The sequence below is a fragment of the Teleopsis dalmanni genome, chromosome X (assembly GCF_002237135.1).
Source record: "Teleopsis dalmanni isolate 2A chromosome X, ASM223713v2, whole genome shotgun sequence".
Taxonomy (NCBI): domain Eukaryota; kingdom Metazoa; phylum Arthropoda; class Insecta; order Diptera; family Diopsidae; genus Teleopsis; species Teleopsis dalmanni.
The window spans coordinates 75,372,019-75,390,682 of NC_051848.1; the positions used below are offsets into that span (position 1 = coordinate 75,372,019).

Here is an 18,664-nt window from a genome sequence, read left to right on the forward strand (position 1 = left end):
GTATTATATGAAGACAGTATTTGTGTCATTGCTTTGGTAAAAGAGTATTTGAGATTATGCAATCTAAGAGACAATAATCTTTAGCTTAAATAAATAAACAAATCTGAATTTGTTTCAGCGGTTTTCGATGTTTATATTGAAATCAATAAAAATCAAGTCTGTCTGTTTTCTTATATTCGGGTTACTTGTTTATTAAACTCAGAGTGAAATAATAAATTTTTGAATTCAAATTCGCTGTACTTGACTTTTTTTGACTAATTTTGGCATTTTGCGAAAATTAACATCACACAAAAGAATAATAATAACCATTAAATAATTTCTAATTATCTAATTAGTCGATTTTATTAAAAACCTGCAGTTAATTCTGCCTTGTCTTGAAACTTGTCAGATCAATTCACTAATTCACTGAAAGTATTGTAGATATTAGCCTACATTCAATTCTGATCGTTTGGTATTTATGTGTCATCCTCAAAACATTCCTTATTTTAATAGAATGTTTCCCAGTTTGTTTGATTCTTTACGATTCAATGATATTAGAAATATTACAGGTGACAGATGATTTTTATTAGAAATTATATGACGATAAAAAATTTACTTAAAACATGGTTTAAGGTGCTGGAATTCAAGTCCTTAGAAAGACATCATTTGAACTTTCATATTTTCACAGCTTCAAAATTCTAACCATAACATTTGTTGTCCATCAAATTATATAAGGAAAAATAAATGAATGATGTTGATCTGAACGTATACAGGCGATTGAAAACATTTCGTCATATTTTTAGCAACATCCTGTTCTCTACCAGGTCATCAGAAAAGTAGAAGAGAGTAGAATTGAGGATGCATTGAAAAAGTCATAAAGAGGTTACAATGTTTTCGTTGAAAACAATTCTCTGTTTTACGATCGTTAAAAGTAAATAAGCTTTGATTATCAAAACATCATCAAAACATCAAAAAAGTTACAGAAATTGCGGCAAGTTTAGTGATAAACTTGCCTCCAACGAAACGAGGATATAGAATGTACTGCAATGCATTGCTGACTGTTTCTAATCAGAACCATCGATTCAAATGTTTAATCCGAAACATCTACTACATTAGCAATCAAAAATAATTTTCTTATTTAATACTACTTGAGATTGCGGCGGTCTGCTAGTACAGAAGTATGTTTGGTCTTATCAATTTTTCTATTACGAATTTTGTTCGTTTATAATTTTTACTGATACTAAAATAATGGATACCAACAGAGTTTTGAGTATCTTTGAATCAAAATAATTGTACGATTGTTATACTATTAGAAAGCTTGATTCTGCAGCAGCTTCGAGGAAGACGAATACAGTTCTTCATTTTTGTTCTGTCACTGTCAACCGTTTGTGAAATATAATTCAAACACAGTACACTCTTGCTTTCTGAAGGAATTTTGTCTCCTATGATATGTTCTCTTAAACATATTTATAAGCTTTAATACATATTCTAAATTAAAGACACAGCACGCAATGGATCATTCGACCCATCAAAACGTCTAATCACTATTAAAACAGCTTTTCGGCAACTAAATTTAATATGTAAACGCGTTTAGGAATCACGTATAATATATAAAAAAATTTCCAATATGTAAAAATTGCCATTGTGGAAGTAAAAGCACAATCATATTCGATATTAAATTTATGAAATAAGTGCTGCTATAAACCAATTATAAACACCACAAAACCCTTTTTAAATTTAACTGTAAAATATATAAAAGACCAGTCGCTTGAAGTTGTAGTTGAGTTTATTTGAATGCAGATTTTAATATATTCAAGACAGCATATTTCAACATTGCTTAACTGTCCGTCATCAACACGAACAATATATGAGAGAAAAATAAATTATTGTGATTTGTTGTTTTATCAGACTGATTTTACTATTATCACATTAGGATTCGTGACTATAATTGAACAATCTAAAAATTCTCATAAGGAAAAAAAATACAATATAAAATAATATAAGATTTAATATAAAAATATAATATAACTACATAAATATGTTAAACGCTTACAACTATATAATATCACTTACTTCTTTATTTGCGAACTCGATTTCCCATATTGGTCATCATAAACCACAGAACTGTGTTGCATAAATTAACTTTGAATAAAAATAATCACAAATTTGTTACAATTTCTATATATTGTTTTTAGCATCTAGATATATTTATGAGGTTCCCAACCTCGCTAACCTCTCGTACACGTATTCTGGTTCACTGACCGATATTTTACAGTCCCGAAAGTTTTTTCCTACCAACACTGTGTTTTTCTTCAACTGTTAACAGTTCGCGACCACAGTTCATTCTTCGTAAAACTTCATTGTTTGTAACATGATCCGTCCATTGAATTTTGAGAATTCTCAGAAAAATCCGTTACTCAAATGCTTCTAGGTTGTTAATATCAGCGAGTTTCAAAGTCCAGGTTTCCATGGCGTATAGGAGTATAGATCTGACATAGCGTATTACAAATAAGATTTCAGTTTTTAAATTGAGATCACAAATGTCAAGAACTTTTTAATGTTCTTTTTAATGTCAATATATTTTGAAAATCTGCGGCGATATTTATGTGACAATCATTCACCAAACATTTATGTGACAAAGGGGGAATTAGAGAAAGAGTAGAAGTTTCAACAAAACACTGCACTATCTCAGAAAATATACGCTGACCAACAATAAATTAAAGACTGATCTCTATGTATCATTCTAACCGCGTGATAGTTACTATAAGCAATAGCACTCTAGTTCTAGGTAAGATAATTTGCAATTAACATCAATATTTGTATGTTAAACGAAGCTCTTTTTTTTTTGCATATTTCGTTTATTGACTAACTCAGAGTCATAGTTCAATTTAATTTATCGGAAATTCAATATTTATTTAAATAACTCAACCGATTGTCTATTCATTTTCATATAAGTTCGATTCCTGGTAGTTGCAGTCTCAAAAAGTTATGTACGAATAATTAAATATAAGAACTATTTTGAAAACCACAGATGATGGGTATTTGGCAATACTTGAAACAGCGGTATCGTCAGCCGAAAATTCAATTAATTAAAATAATATAAAATGAATTTTTGTTGTTGTAGTTCACTACTGTTCGAAAAACCTTCTTATAATTTTTAACTTACATAATAACTTATTATTTCTTCATTATTGAACAATTTCATTTGATTTTAACAAATATTCTTATAAACTGACGACAATGAATGAATGAATAAGATTAATAGTTTAATAGATTTAATAATTCTTACATATCAGTAAACACTTAACATATATGTATAGATATGTGATGTATGCTGTACATACAGACATTTGTCATAGCATATCACGGAACTTGTCTACAATTCCATAAGCGCCTGTAAGCAAAATTGAATTCATCTTCCACTAACAGACAGAGAAATCACGAATTCATACTTGCATATCAGTCTAAGCTTTGCAGCACGACTGGGTGTCCTAATCACATATTCATACAATGTACGGATGCACCACATGATACCATTTGGTACGAGTGGGTTTCATGTACAAACAGTTGAAGCGTATGAAATAATGTTGAACAATGCAAATAATAAAATGTTTCACTATCTTTTATTAAATTTAACAAAAAATTATGTATTTCTTCTATTTTTAGTATCGGAAGTAGAAGGAGATGCTTTGGAATTGGAGCGTATTTCTCGCCTGCACATGGGTGCATATTTATGCATTGCCACTAATGGAGTACCGCCAAGTGTCTCGAAGCGAATTAAAGTCAGCGTAGATTGTAAGAATTTTGCTAATATCTTACTTTACATGCTATAACTATATTATTAATAATATATTTTTTTTAACATAATTATATTGATCTATTGTCTCATTTCATTGTACATTAAGTTTCACCAATGGTTTGGATACCACATCAGTTAGTCGGCATACCAATGAACTTCAATGTCACACTTGAATGTTTCATCGAAGCGAATCCTACGTCACTTAATTATTGGACACGTGAAAACGATCAAATGATTACGGAGTCATATAAATACAAGTAAGTTTTTGTGGAAAATAACAGATTACAATAACAGATCAAATACACATATAAAATACATACTATATTCAAAAATATTCAAATTACACAAAGAGTGCAAACGGTACTATCAAAATGCACAAAAAAATTCAAAATTTTTTGAGGGACAAAAATGAAATATTCTTCAAAAACTGTAGTCAACTCATATCGGTACTGGAGTTTTCCGTAATTTAAATAACTTTATAAGGAAAAATAAACATTTTATTACCACTCTTACTATGTACATATAACTTATTATATTTATAAAGATTGACTGAAGTATTTAGAATAGTAAACAAAATTTTCAGCAAAAAACACGCACATAAAAGATACTGCCACAATTTTTTCTATATGTTGGTAACACTGTTCGAATATTATGGAAGATTTTAGCGCAATGTATTATTAAGTGTGTTTACATCAGCCCTTTTTCTAACCACACTTTTCCATTCAACTAGTCAAGGGGAGTTTGAAGTGCTGAAGGCCTACATACTGCCCCCTTACAAAGAAATCAATTCATTACCCAATATCCCACAAAGTTTTCTTCTTGCTGCGGGCCTATAATGTTAAGTGCTCTGTGATTGGACAAATACATCGTGTGTAAATTTTTGACGAATTCGATCAGTATACCACCATTCTCACCTGCCCTGGCCCCTTGTAGCATTTTTGTACTGCCAAAACAATTATTACTCCTTTGAAGAAGACATTTGTTACCAGTTGTGGTCATAAAATAAAATTCGCTCAAGGCATTCAAGCTAAAACTCAATCAATTTATGGAAAATACATGTAAGACTGGGTCAAGCTACTGGCAGAGTTGCAAAGTACTCGATTTGAAATACTTCAAAAATGACTTAGAAAATTTTAATAAACTGATTACTCGTTTTCATTTGTTGTTTTTTTATAATGCCGAATACTCTAAATATACATACTGCATTTGAAGAATTATGTTGTTTGCTGTGTTCATATGGTAAGAATTAGAGACATGGATAAGCTGAATACACTGTTAGTAATTATGAAAATGTGAAATATAATAATTTCACTGAAACCTAATAGAATGTAATATAAAAGCAAGATCTGTAATGTAGAAAGCTAGTGGCGTTACCATGACTCAAGCATTTCATCTGAATTTAATCGGAATACCTCTCTGAGCTAATGAAGACAATCCGTGCTTTCTTTAAATACACAGGTATACACATTTTTCTTCAATGACAAATTTTTTAGAATTAACTTTGTTTTAACTCTATAATTCTTATAACTGTTTAATTAAAAAAAAATATATGTATAAGAAAGATAATGTTCGTGCAGTGCCATTATATGAGATTAAAACACTATAAGTTGCATTGTATATTTCGAAAACGTAGTGATTACATATCATAGTAACTCCAAAATGTTTTATTGCGAAACCCAACACTTAACCGTACGACCCAGACGTGTGCTACTAGAATGCTATAGTAGCATACCTCAATAGTGAGGTGATTTATGTAATACTTCAACACGACTGGATGATGTGATGGAACAATTTCTTGAGGTTTACTATGTTTAATTTACTGGCCTACTTACTTAATTACTTTTTGTTTGTAGTTGTTGTTAGAGAATCAGTTTGCTTGCCTTTATTCATTAGTCACTAGAACACAATAAATGAAGGTTATAAATATGTTCTTAAAAATAATTGTGGACATAATTTGCAACATGTTGCCACGAGTCCAAGAAAACGAGGGAACCGATCAAGCGATCAAGATACAAGTTGAATAGGAAAACTGAATATAAATACTAGGCAATCAGAACTCTGTACAAAAGAATTCAGAAAACGAAATGCGGTTGTATTAGAAGAGCAAAACAAAAAATATAGTGGGCTGATGAAAGAGACAATGTTATACTGAAATAATTCAAGCAGAAATCACCCACCACGGTAAGCTGTAAGAGTGAAATATATTTTTATTCATAGAGAAAAGAGAAATAAGGCAGACTTTATGTTTATTGATTTGAGAATAATTCATTCTGCACATACCACTTCCCACATTGATTTCCACTTTCTGGTTACTGAGAGCTTAATATCATTACAACATCTGGATTTCTAAACAAGACTTACATTTGTTATCGTCTTAGTCATGTGTGCATATATGCAAACTCCTAAATCGCGCTATTCAGTTTATATCAATTATTTCAGTATAATCAATGTATTCAACTCTCATAAAATAGTCTTCACATACTCCGATTTCCATCAAAGAACTATTCTCTCTTTATGGCTTTTTTGATTATTTCTCAATTGTACCCTCTTCTTCTTTTCTGATACCTTGGTAGCTAACAAGGTGAAAATATGACATCATACAAGTAGTGTATTTGTCATGTTACGTACATATCGCTTAGAACAAAATAAAAAGTAGTATAGATATAAACCACTACTACCACTACTAACTTTACTACTACGTCTAAATTCTCAAATTCTCGCATAAGTATATCATGGCTGCTGAAGCAGGGGGAATGAGGAAACTCTAATCAATTACAAGTACCAAGTCATCAGAATTGAAGCAAAGTGAATTTTTCTACTCAAATTATGTACTTGGGGACATTAAGAACGAATATGCAGATATTTTCTTCAAGAGATTTACCACGCTGAACTTGATCTAATGTAAATAAACAATTCGAAGAATTCAATTCGCTTTCAACTGTTCATGTTGTTTATTCTGAACTTATTTTGTATTTCTATATATTTTGTTTATATACGCATGAAGCCAAAGTTATACAGTCATCTGAGAAGCTTCGTATGAAGGGGTTGTTGTGCCAAACCTATACTTAAAGCTTACTTCCTATTATTTATCTCCATGTCCTACTATTTAAATGTCTGATTTATCCCACACCGTATCTTCAGTTCGCTTACAAATATCGCACAATAGTTGAACTATTGACACTAAATTTTTATAGTGGGTGACCTATTTGAAAATGTATCATTTCGTATAAATCAGACATTTCAGAGACCTTTTATTTCGATTTTGTGAATATATCTTTCGTTCATTTTAAGAGAAATACATTGCTCCTCTTCATTCACTATTCGTCGAGAATTTGGTGGCAGTTGAAGATCGATTGATCTTCGCGCTATTTGTTATATGACAAAGCCTCGTTTCGTTTCATCGTATTTTAAATTGCATAAAGAAATCAAAGTTTGTTTACATTCACATTTAACGAATTGAAACTCACACTCACTTTTTCATGGTTCTTCTGATTATTTCTGATTTCTATTATTGCAACATCTTCGTCTTTCCTGTTGGCCTGGTACCTTTAGGGAGAAGACGGAAATTTCGCGCACTTTTTGGAATACTTTGGAAAGCATACTTTAATAATGCTGATGCATTTCTGATGAAGACTCCCTTAAATACAACGAATTTGCATAGATCTACTGTTGAAATTAGATGTCTTTGTAAACAATGTTTACTTCAATCTTTTTTACTCACAAATATATCAAAATTCTAAATAACATTGCTTCGTCATCCATTTAAGATTCTTCAAAGCACACAATCGAATACAATAAGTTTATGTGTAAGATATATTATAGATAATATATGTGTCATTGCTTTGGTGGAAGAGTATTTGGGATCATGCAATTAATAGTTACCATATTGTTGATATTGTTGTTAAATTGAGTTAGTAATCTAAGAGACGATAAGCTTTAGCTTAAATAAATAAACAAATCTGCACTTGTTTCAGCGTTTCAGCGTTTCAGCGGTTCTCGATGTTTATATTGAAATCAATAAAAATCAAGTCTGTCTGTTTTCTTATATTCGGGTTACATGTTTATTAAATTCAGAGTGAAATATTAAATTTTTGAATTCGAATTCGCTGTACTTCATATTTTTGTTGGCTAATGGCATTTTCCGAAAATTAACATCACACAAAATAATAATAATAACCATTAAATAATTTCTAATTAATTATGTGATTATTATGTTTAGTCGATTTTATTAAAAACCTGCAGTTAATTCTGCCTTGTCTTGAAACTTGTCAGATCAATTCACTAATTCAATGAAAGTATTGTAGATATTAGCCTACATTCAATTCTGATCGTTTGGTATTTATGTTCCATCCTCAAAATATTCCTTATTTTAATAGAATGCTTCCCAGTTTGTTTGATTCTTAATGATTCAATGATATTAGAAATATTACAGGTGACAGATGATTTTTATTAGAAATTATATGACGATAAAAAATTTACTTGAAGCATGGTTTAAGGTGCTAGAATTCAAGTCCTTAGAAAGACACCATTTGAACTTTCATATTTTTACAGCTTCAAAATTCTAACCATAACATTTGTTGTCCATCAAAGTATATAAGGAAAAATAAATGAATGATGTTGATCTGAATGTATACAGGCGATTGAAAACATTTTGTCGTATTTTTAGCAACATCCTGTTCTCTACCAGGTCATCAGAAAAGGAGAAGAGAGTAGAATTGAGGATGAATTGAAAAAGTCATAAAGAGGTTACAATGTTTTCGTTGAAAACAATTCTCTGTTTTACGATCGTTAAATGTAAATAAACTTTGTCTTTATGTTTTCAATTAAATAATTAAAAATTTACAAACAAAACGATGTTCAACATAAACGATGAAAAAAGTTCAATATGTTATAAATAATCGTCATTTGGTGAATAAAAGACCTCAGTGAATTTGAGTTAAGTAAGTTAAGTAAAATGAGTGAGTTAAGTAAAAGAGTTAAGTAAAATGCCTGCTTCCAACGAAACGAGTATATCTAATGTGCTGCAATGCATTATTGACTATTTCTGATCAGAACCATCGATTGAAGTATGTGGACCGAAACATCTTATACATCTACATTAACAGTCAAAAGTTATTTGTTTATTTAAGACTACTTAACATATATATGGATTTGTCACTGAACATAGTCCATACATGCCTTTCTTTTTTAGATCGTAATAACTATAGTTACGATTCATATTAATACATATTACTTAATGTCATTCATGCCTGACATATGTAATAAAATAAATGGATCAAAAAAAAAAAAATTAAGACTACTTGAGATTATCATAACGTCGCGTATGTTTGGTCTTAACATTTTGTGTATTAAGATTTTTGCTCTTTCTTGATTTTTACCGGCACTTTAATAAGGAAATCAATAAGGTCGACTTCTCAAGAATATGCAACAATTTGGAGGTTGGATGATTGAAGAGTTTTGATGAGTTTAAACACTGCATACAAGTGCATAACCGCAGTTTCAGAATTTTCATCACATCAACATATATCCAAATATATTGTATAAATATCTTTGAGGATCTTTTGTTTTAAGGATCCTCTAATAAAATGAAGAGCACTGCATCTGGGGATTTTAAGAATTTTATTTTAAATAATTTCTTGAATACCATAGTTTTATCTCAGAGTCTGTAAATGGTAATCGCTGAAAATTTGTGCATTTTATTTAAATTTATATTTACGAATTCCAATTGTTTATAACTAAGTATGTATGTTAATCCCTGATTTAATAAACTTGTGTGATTTCACACCATAGTTTAGCTGTTGGCAACCACGATAATCTGTTTTGATAAAAATCTTTAAGTCATCAGTGCTATTTAGAGAAAAAACATGGACTTATAATAACTCTGACAGTTTGACGTAGTTGCAAAGATTTTATGAGATATTGACACAGTGGTGAAAAAATGGAAGTACATATATTTAATTACTGATACCTTTACATCCACTGTTTCCCACAAATACTAGGGAAACAGAAAGGCAGTGAACATTGAAAGAAGCAAAATAATCGCAAAGCAAACTACATTGAATTATTTATTTATTGTTTATTTGTAATAATGTCTTACCCAATGGAAAATTTGGAAAATTGACTAGTTGTGCAAAGATTACTGAGTTTTAGAGGAGATATTTAAAAATAAATTAACTGAATGAAACTAAACTCTTTTAAGAATACGTATATAGTTCTGTTAGTTCAGTAGTGAAATAATGATCATAAATCATTATAAATAGAAATATTATTTGTAGTTTTTATTGATTTTCATTTTATCAGAGAGTTGATAAGAAGAAGTGAAGAAACGTCTGTATAAATTTAAACTAACGAAATTAGTAGAAAGTTCGATTTTGCACCAGTTGTTAGAAAGACGAGTAAAATGATTGATGTATGTTCTGCCACTGTCGACCGTTTGCGCAATATAACTCAAACAAAGTATACTCTTACTTTCTGTAGGAACTTTGTCAGCTGTGAAATATCTTCTTAAACACAATCATAGGATATCATACATAGATTGACCTATATTATAACCTATATTAAGATTCTGAATCAAACGTACAGCACACAATTTAACCAATCAACCCATTGAATCGGTTGAAATTCTCATAAAGAAAATAATAAAATATAACAAAAGAGATATATTAAATGTTTACAACTATATATTACAACTATTGGCAGTATGTGATCGGAAATATATGTTGACATCATATGTCCACCTTTTTTATGCAAATTTCAATGCTGATTGATGCTATAAAGATACTACTTTATCTCATGTCATACAAATTAAGACCAAAATGACATCACAATCTGTGAAACCTTTTTCACTCATACTCATTTCATACTTTCATTTCCATGCATTGGCTTAATAGCACTAAAAATAAATTTCTTCAGAATTTAAACATGTCCTGAAATTATGTATAACACCTAACGTTCTGACCACATGTTTTAGTTATCATTAGTTACAAAATATGTATTTAGATATAATTAAATTCATGCTTTAAAAACGCTTTTAACAAAGGCGTATATTTATACCATAAATATTGTTTTTATTAGTTAACAGTAAAGAGTGGTTCATTGTGTCCTGATTCATCGGTAGGCTAAATATAAAGCCATTCAACTCTAAATGTCCTTTCTAATATACTGAAATAAAATAAAAATCTAATTGATTTCTTAATTAATTTCAATAAATATCAGATTAGCATTATCTCTCTGTGAATATGACAATTTCTCCACACATTTTCTATAAATTTGCTTCATATATAAAAGCTATATCGCCAAAAACGCCACTGATCATTTTAGATTTCAGTACATCTGTAAAAATTTGTCCCCTTCAGATATCATTATTAATATTTAAAAATGTTTTATAAATATTCCTAAAAGTAGGAATAAAAGTTGCGATTTTGTGTTTGTTTCTTATATCATCTAAGCTCAGTCATACGCATTCGGAATGATTAATAAAGACTTTTGTTTACATAAAAAACGCTATTAAATAAATGCCCGCAATATAAACGATTTCGCGTTTGTCAACGATGTCGATATAGAATTTCAATATCCGAGAAAACAATCAGTAGTAATCTTTTTTGACACACATTCTAGATCTTTTTTATTTCTACGTTCCTACTCTATTTCTCTGCTAGCCTGTTGACTGAGAGCCTGCTATTACTACAACGACTAATATAAGTCTTTCCAAGCAAGACTTATATGGTATATATGTGCATATATGTAAACTTCTTAATAATGCTATTCAGTTTGTATCAATCATTTTTGGTATGGTCAATGCAAATAACTCTCATAATATGTTCTTCACATAGTACGATTTTCATGGGAATATTATTCTCTCTTAATGGCTTTTAATATTATTTCACAATTGTATCCTCTTCTTCCTATCTGATGGCCGGGTAGCTAATAAAATGAAATTATGACGTCATATAAGTAGTGTACTAGTCATGTTGAGTATATATCGCTTTGCAAAGAATAAAATACAATACGGATATAAACTACTACTACGATTACTACTTCTAGTACTTCTACTACTACCGCTACTATAAATTCATCTAACAAAATTCTCGCGAAAGTGTTAACGTATGAGTATTCACGAGTACAGGGCACGAGGATTGGGGGAACACGAATTGAACACAATGATCAAGGGATCAGAATATGAGTAGAGTAAACTTTTCAAATCAACTCGGACAGACCCAGACTTTGAAAATGAATAAAACATTTTTTTCTAAAAAAACACAACACGATAAACTGGAGTTAATGTAAATAAACAATTCGAGCAATTCAATTTGATTTCAATGGTTCACAATGTTTATATTAAATTCAACAAAGTACACGTATAGCTTATTTTATTTTTTTCAATGAACTCACTCATTAGGTTAGGTTAGGTTGTACCGGGAATACAAAGAGATCCACTTGGGCCTATTGGTTCATTGTGGTTCCCATGAGTAAACTTGCCACAAGACTGATATCACTTTGGGCTTCTTAATTAGAGTACTGGGTTTCTTTTTATTCGGATGTATCTAAATTGCATACAGACGCCAACGCATCGTTGAGTCTTTCCATCTTTTATTAAAAAGTTAAGCAAGAAAGAATCACAGCAAAAGTTTTCACATTTAGAGATTAGAGAATTGTTGAACTGCGTCGAGATCCCGTTTCAAGATGTGTATTAGTCAAAACTTATGGTGTCCTGAATGTAAATAGAATTGAACTCAATGTCCTTAAGCCAGCTTGACTGTTTGATAGTATGTTTATACGCCTACAAAACATATCATCCACTTTCGAATAAGCTATAGCTTTCATAATGGCAATCAACTCCACCTGAAAAACTAAAATGATCCGGAAACCTATATTATGAAAATTTATTCAGTCCTTCTGAGAAAACTCACTCATTACTTTCTAATTCATTAAAAATAATAATTTGAAAGTTTACCTCTAACATTGGCTTTTGAATACTTTCCCGACTTCAATACAATAAATGTTTGAAAATAATCTCACTGGATTTAATTGCTTATTGTATTGTACGTCTATATTCCATTTGATGTGAATGGTAAGTGTAATTTATATACAAGTATATCAAGAGTTCATAAAGGAAACTAGCATCTTTTCGTTTTGATCGATTTAGACTATTTAGACTATCGTCTTGATCCTGATTAAACTATTTTATTATATTTAATTGAAGTGGAGATCGAAATGAATCATTTAAACTCATGGTTATTTCATCAATACCTTCACAACATGCTACAAAAATGAAACGATTTCCTTTGGCTTCAACAGGGAGTGGTAAATGGAAAAACAGTACATTTAACTTTTATTTATTGATTCACGCAAATGGTGTAAAACTATTCTGTAGCCAATCTTCATTGACTTATTGAAGTCATGAATTCACAGCATTGGAAAAAAGGATATTGTGCAACAGTATTTCTTAATATTCAGTAAGCATTCAACAGAGTGGGCCATCTTGCTGTTTCATATGTTATGTATTTTATTTCTAGTCTTCATAATTAACACTTATTATGTCATGCACATAGACGACCGGAGACGAACGGTGAAGGATGACTAAAGTTAGTGCAGGCATGGGGGCGTGTCGGGACCAATCTTTTATATGTTATTCATTACTAATATTCCTATAACTTATAATGAATGTATTGCTACGTAACAAATTATAATTATATTAATTGCTCCTTCTGCGAGAGCAGCTACAGAAGCATCCCCAAAAATCTTAATTCCGGTGGATGCATAATGAAAGTGATTAATAACAGAAGTATAACATAAAGATGAACACTAAGAAGTCAGAATTAGAAGAACTGAATTTAAGTTCAACTTTTATACTAGGTGGTAACACAGTCTTACGTGTCTGTAATGAATGTGGGCTTAATAAGGATCAGCACACTGAAGCATAACATAAATAACTAAATATCTAAGTCAAAAAGTGTGGCAAATATTAAGGTATCAACCTCAGCTTTGCGTCGAATATACCTACGATACTAATTAACAAACACATACTGAAACCTGTACGAACCAATGGAATACAGTTAATGGGCACAATAGAGTATAAGTCTAACACCTTTAGATTTGTACTTAACACATCATGTTTTGTTAGGAATATAACACACAGCATATAAAGATATTAAAATTTAGATTGTGTTGTAGGAACTTGTAAGGAATTCGATAATGTACCATCAAATATTGAATAATCGCTTCCATCAACTAGCAGTAACTAACTCAACCAAAACAATGAAAGTTGAATACTAACATAGTACTAAGTTGGCTAAATAATATTGACTCCGAGCTTTAAATTTGACAGGATTCAAATTCAGTCCATGGTACTTGCAATTCAAAACAGTTATTTCTGAATAACTAAATAAAGAAAATAGTTTCAAATATCATCCACTGAGTATGTGAATTTATGCAATAGCATCTTTCGCCATAATTAACTTTAAGAATCAAATGAAAAAACATGCATTGTTGCAAAAAACTGTGTCTATTCTATATACTAGGTATATTATATTATGTTATATTATATAATATTATATCAATGTGTGAAACACATGACCGAGACTTCATTCAGAAGTCTTAAAAATAATTGTGGACATAATTTGCAACATGTTGCCACGAGTCCAAGAAAACGAGGGAACCGATCAAGCGATCAAGATACAAGTTGAATAGGAAAACTGAATATAAATACTAGGCAATCAGAACTCTGTACAAAAGAATTCAGAAAACGAAACACGGTTGTATTAGAAGAGCAAAACAAAAATATAGTGGGCTGATGAAAGAGACAATGTCAACATATACTGAAATAATGAATGAATCTATTAATCAAGCAGAAATCACCCACCACGGAAAGCTATAAGAGTGAAATATATTTTTATTCATAGAGAAAAGAGAAATAAGGCAGACTTTATGTTTATTGATTTGAGAATAATTCATTCTGCACATACCACTTCCCACATTGATTTCCACTTTCTGGTTACTGAGAGCTTAATATCATTACAACATCTGGATTTCTAAACAAGACTTACATTTGTTATCGTCTTAGTCATGTGTGCATATATGCAAACTCCTAAATCGCGCTATTCAGTTTATATCAATTATTTCAGTATAATCAATGTATTCAACTCTCATAAAATAGTCTTCACATACTCCGATTTCCATCAAAGAACTATTCTCTCTTTATGGCTTTTTTGATTATTTCTCAATTGTACCCTCTTCTTCTTTTCTGATACCTTGGTAGCGAACAAGGTGAAAATATGACATCATACAACTAGTGTATTTGTCATGTTACGTACATATCGCTTAGAACAAAATCAAAAATAGTATAGATATAAACCACTACTACCACTACTAACTTTACTACTACGTCTAAATTCTCAAATTCTCGCATAAGTATATCACGGCTGTTGAAGCAGAGGGAATGAGGAAACTCTAATCAATTACAAGTACCAAGTCATCAGAATTGAAGCAAAGTGAATTTTTCTACTCAAATTATGTACTTGGGGACATTAAGAACGAATATGCAGATATTTTCTTCAAGAGATTTACCACGCTGAACTTGATCTAATGTAAATAAACAATTCGAAGAATTCAATTCGCTTTCAACGGTTCATGTTGTTTATTCTGAACTTATTTTGTATTTCTATATATTTTGTTTATATACGCATGAAGCCAAAGTTATACAGTCATCTGAGAAGCTTCGTATGAAGGGGTTGTTGTGCCAAACCTATACTTAAAGCTTACTTCCTATTATTTATCTCCATGTCCTACTATTTAAATGTCTGATTTATCCCACACCGTATCTTCAGTTCGCTTACAAATATCGCACAATAGTTGAACCAAAGAATCTATAGATTCGTCGAGAATTTGGTGGCAGTTGAAGATCGATTGATCGTCGTGCTATAAAGTTTGTTTACATTAACATTTAACGAATTGAAACTCACACTCACTTTTTCATGGTTCTTCTGATTATTTCTGATTACTATTATTGCAACCTCTTCTTCTTTCCTGTTGGCCTGGTACCTTTAGGGAGAAGACGGAAATTTCGCGCACTTTTTGGAATACTTTGGAAAGCATACTTTAATAATGCTGATGCATTTTTGTTGAAGACACCCTTGAACACAACGAATTTTCATAGGTCTACTGTTGAAATTAGTTCTCTTTGTAAACAATCTTTACTTCAATCTTTTTACTCACAAATATATCAAAATTCTAAATAACATTGCTTCGTCATCAATTTAAGATTCTTCAAAGCACACAATTGAATACAATAAGTTTATGTGTAAGACATATTACAGATAATATATGTGTCATTGCTTTGGTGGAAGAGTATTTGGGATCATGCAATTAATAGTTACCATATTGTTGATATTGTTGCTAAATTGAGTTAGTAATCTAAGAGACGATAAGCTTTAGCTTAAATAAATAAACAAATCTGCACTTGTTTCAGCGTTTCAGCGGTTCTCGATGTTTATATTGAAATCAATAAAAATCAAGTCTGTCTGTTTTCTTATATTCGGGTTACATGTTTATTAAATTCAGAGTGAAATATTAAATTTTTGAATTTGAATTCGCTGTACTTCATATTTTTGTTGGCTAATGCCATTTTGCGAAAATTAACATCACACAAAATAATAATAATAACCATTAAATAATTTCTAATTAATTATGTGATTATTATGTTTAGTCGATTTTATTAAAAACCTGCAGTTAATTCTGCCTTGTCTTGAAACTTGTCAGATCAATTCACTAATTCAATGAAAGTATTGTATATATTAGCCTACATTCAATTCTGATCGTTTGGTATTTATGTTCCATCCTCAAAATATTCCTTATTTTAATAGAATGCTTCCCAGTTTGTTTGATTCTTAATGATTCAATGATATTAGAAATATTACAGGTGACAGATGATTTTTATTAGAAATTATATGACGATAAAAAATTTACTTGAAACATGGTTTAAGGTGCTGGAATTCAAGTCCTTAGAAAGACACCATTTGAACTTTCATATTTTTACAGCTTCAAAATTCTAACCATAACATTTGTTGTCCATCAAAGTATATAAGGAAAAATAAATGAATGATGTTGATCTGAATGTATACAGACGATTGAAAACATTTCGTCATATTTTTAGCAACATCCTGTTCTCTACCAGGTCATCAGAAAAGGAGAAGAGAGTAGAATTGAGGATGAATTGAAAAAGTCATAAAGAGGTTACAATGTTTTCGTTGAAAACAATTCTCTGTTTTACGATCGTTAAATGTAAATAAACTTTGTCTTTATGTTTTCAATTAAATAATTAAAAATTTACAAACAAAACGATGTTCAACATAAACGATGAAAAAAGTTCAATATGTTATAAATAATCGTCATTTGGTGAATAAAAGACCTCAGTGAATTTGAGTTAAGTAAGTTAAGTAAAATGAGTGAGTTAAGTAAAAGAGTTAAGTAAAATGCCTGCTTCCAACGAAACGAGTATATCTAATGTGCTGCAATGCATTATTGACTATTTCTGATCAGAACCATCGATTGAAGTATGTGGACCGAAACATCTTATACATCTACATTAACAGTCAAAAGTTATTTGTTTATTTAAGACTACTTAACATATATATGGATTTGTCACTGAACATAGTCCATACATGCCTTTCTTTTTTAGATCGTAATAACTATAGTTACGATTCATATTAATACATATTACTTAATGTCATTCATGCCTGACATATGTAATAAAATAAATGGATCAAAAAAAAAAAAATTAAGACTACTTGAGATTATCATAACGTCGCGTATGTTTGGTCTTAACATTTTGTGTATTAAGATTTTTGCTCTTTCTTGATTTTTACCGGCACTTTAATAAGGAAATCAATAAGGTCGACTTCTCAAGAATATGCAACAATTTGGAGGTTGGATGATTGAAGAGTTTTGATGAGTTTAAACACTGCATACAAGTGCATAACCGCAGTTTCAGAATTTTCATCACATCAACATATATCCAAATATATTGTATAAATATCTTTGAGGATCTTTTGTTTTAAGGATCCTCTAATAAAATGAAGAGCACTGCGTCTGGGGATTTTAAGAATTTTATTTTAAATAATTTCTTGAATACCATAGTTTTATCTCAGAGTCTGTAAATGGTAATCGCTGAAAATTTGTGCATTTTATTTAAATTTATATTTACGAATTCCAATTGTTTATAACTAAGTATGTATGTTAATCCCTGATTTAATAAACTTGTGTGATTTCACACCATAGTTTAGCTGTTGGCAACCACGATAATCTGTTTTGATAAAAATCTTTAAGTCATCAGTGCTATTTAGAGAAAAAACATGGACTTATAATAACTCTGACAGTTTGACGTAGTTGCAAAGATTTTATGAGATATTGACACAGTGGTGAAAAAATGGAAGTACATATATTTAATTACTGATACCTTTACATCCACTGTTTCCCACAAATACTAGGGAAACAGAAAGGCAGTGAACATTGAAAGAAGCAAAATAATCGCAAAGCAAACTACATTGAATTATTTATTTATTGTTTATTTGTAATAATGTCTTACCCAATGGAAAATTTGGAAAATTGACTAGTTGTGCAAAGATTACTGAGTTTTAGAGGAGATATTTAAAAATAAATTAACTGAATGAAACTAAACTCTTTTAAGAATACGTATATAGTTCTGTTAGTTCAGTAGTGAAATAATGATCATAAATCATTATAAATAGAAATATTATTTGTAGTTTTTATTGATTTTCATTTTATCAGAGAGTTGATAAGAAGAAGTGAAGAAACGTCTGTATAAATTTAAACTAACGAAATTAGTAGAAAGTTCGATTTTGCACCAGTTGTTAGAAAGACGAGTAAAAT

The 18,664-nt window shown here is 30.2% G+C and overlaps 1 protein-coding gene across 1 annotated transcript in view; it reads left to right on the forward strand.

The window, feature by feature from the left end:
- Positions 1-18,664, forward strand: part of LOC119688560 (lachesin) — a 150,764-nt gene that overhangs the window by 74,204 nt on the left and 57,896 nt on the right. Inside the window, exons 4-5 of the mRNA XM_038103233.1 lie at positions 3,646-3,774; positions 3,885-4,035. Coding sequence (XP_037959161.1) covers positions 3,646-3,774; positions 3,885-4,035 — 280 coding nt within the window. The remainder of the gene's footprint in view (positions 1-3,645; positions 3,775-3,884; positions 4,036-18,664) is intronic.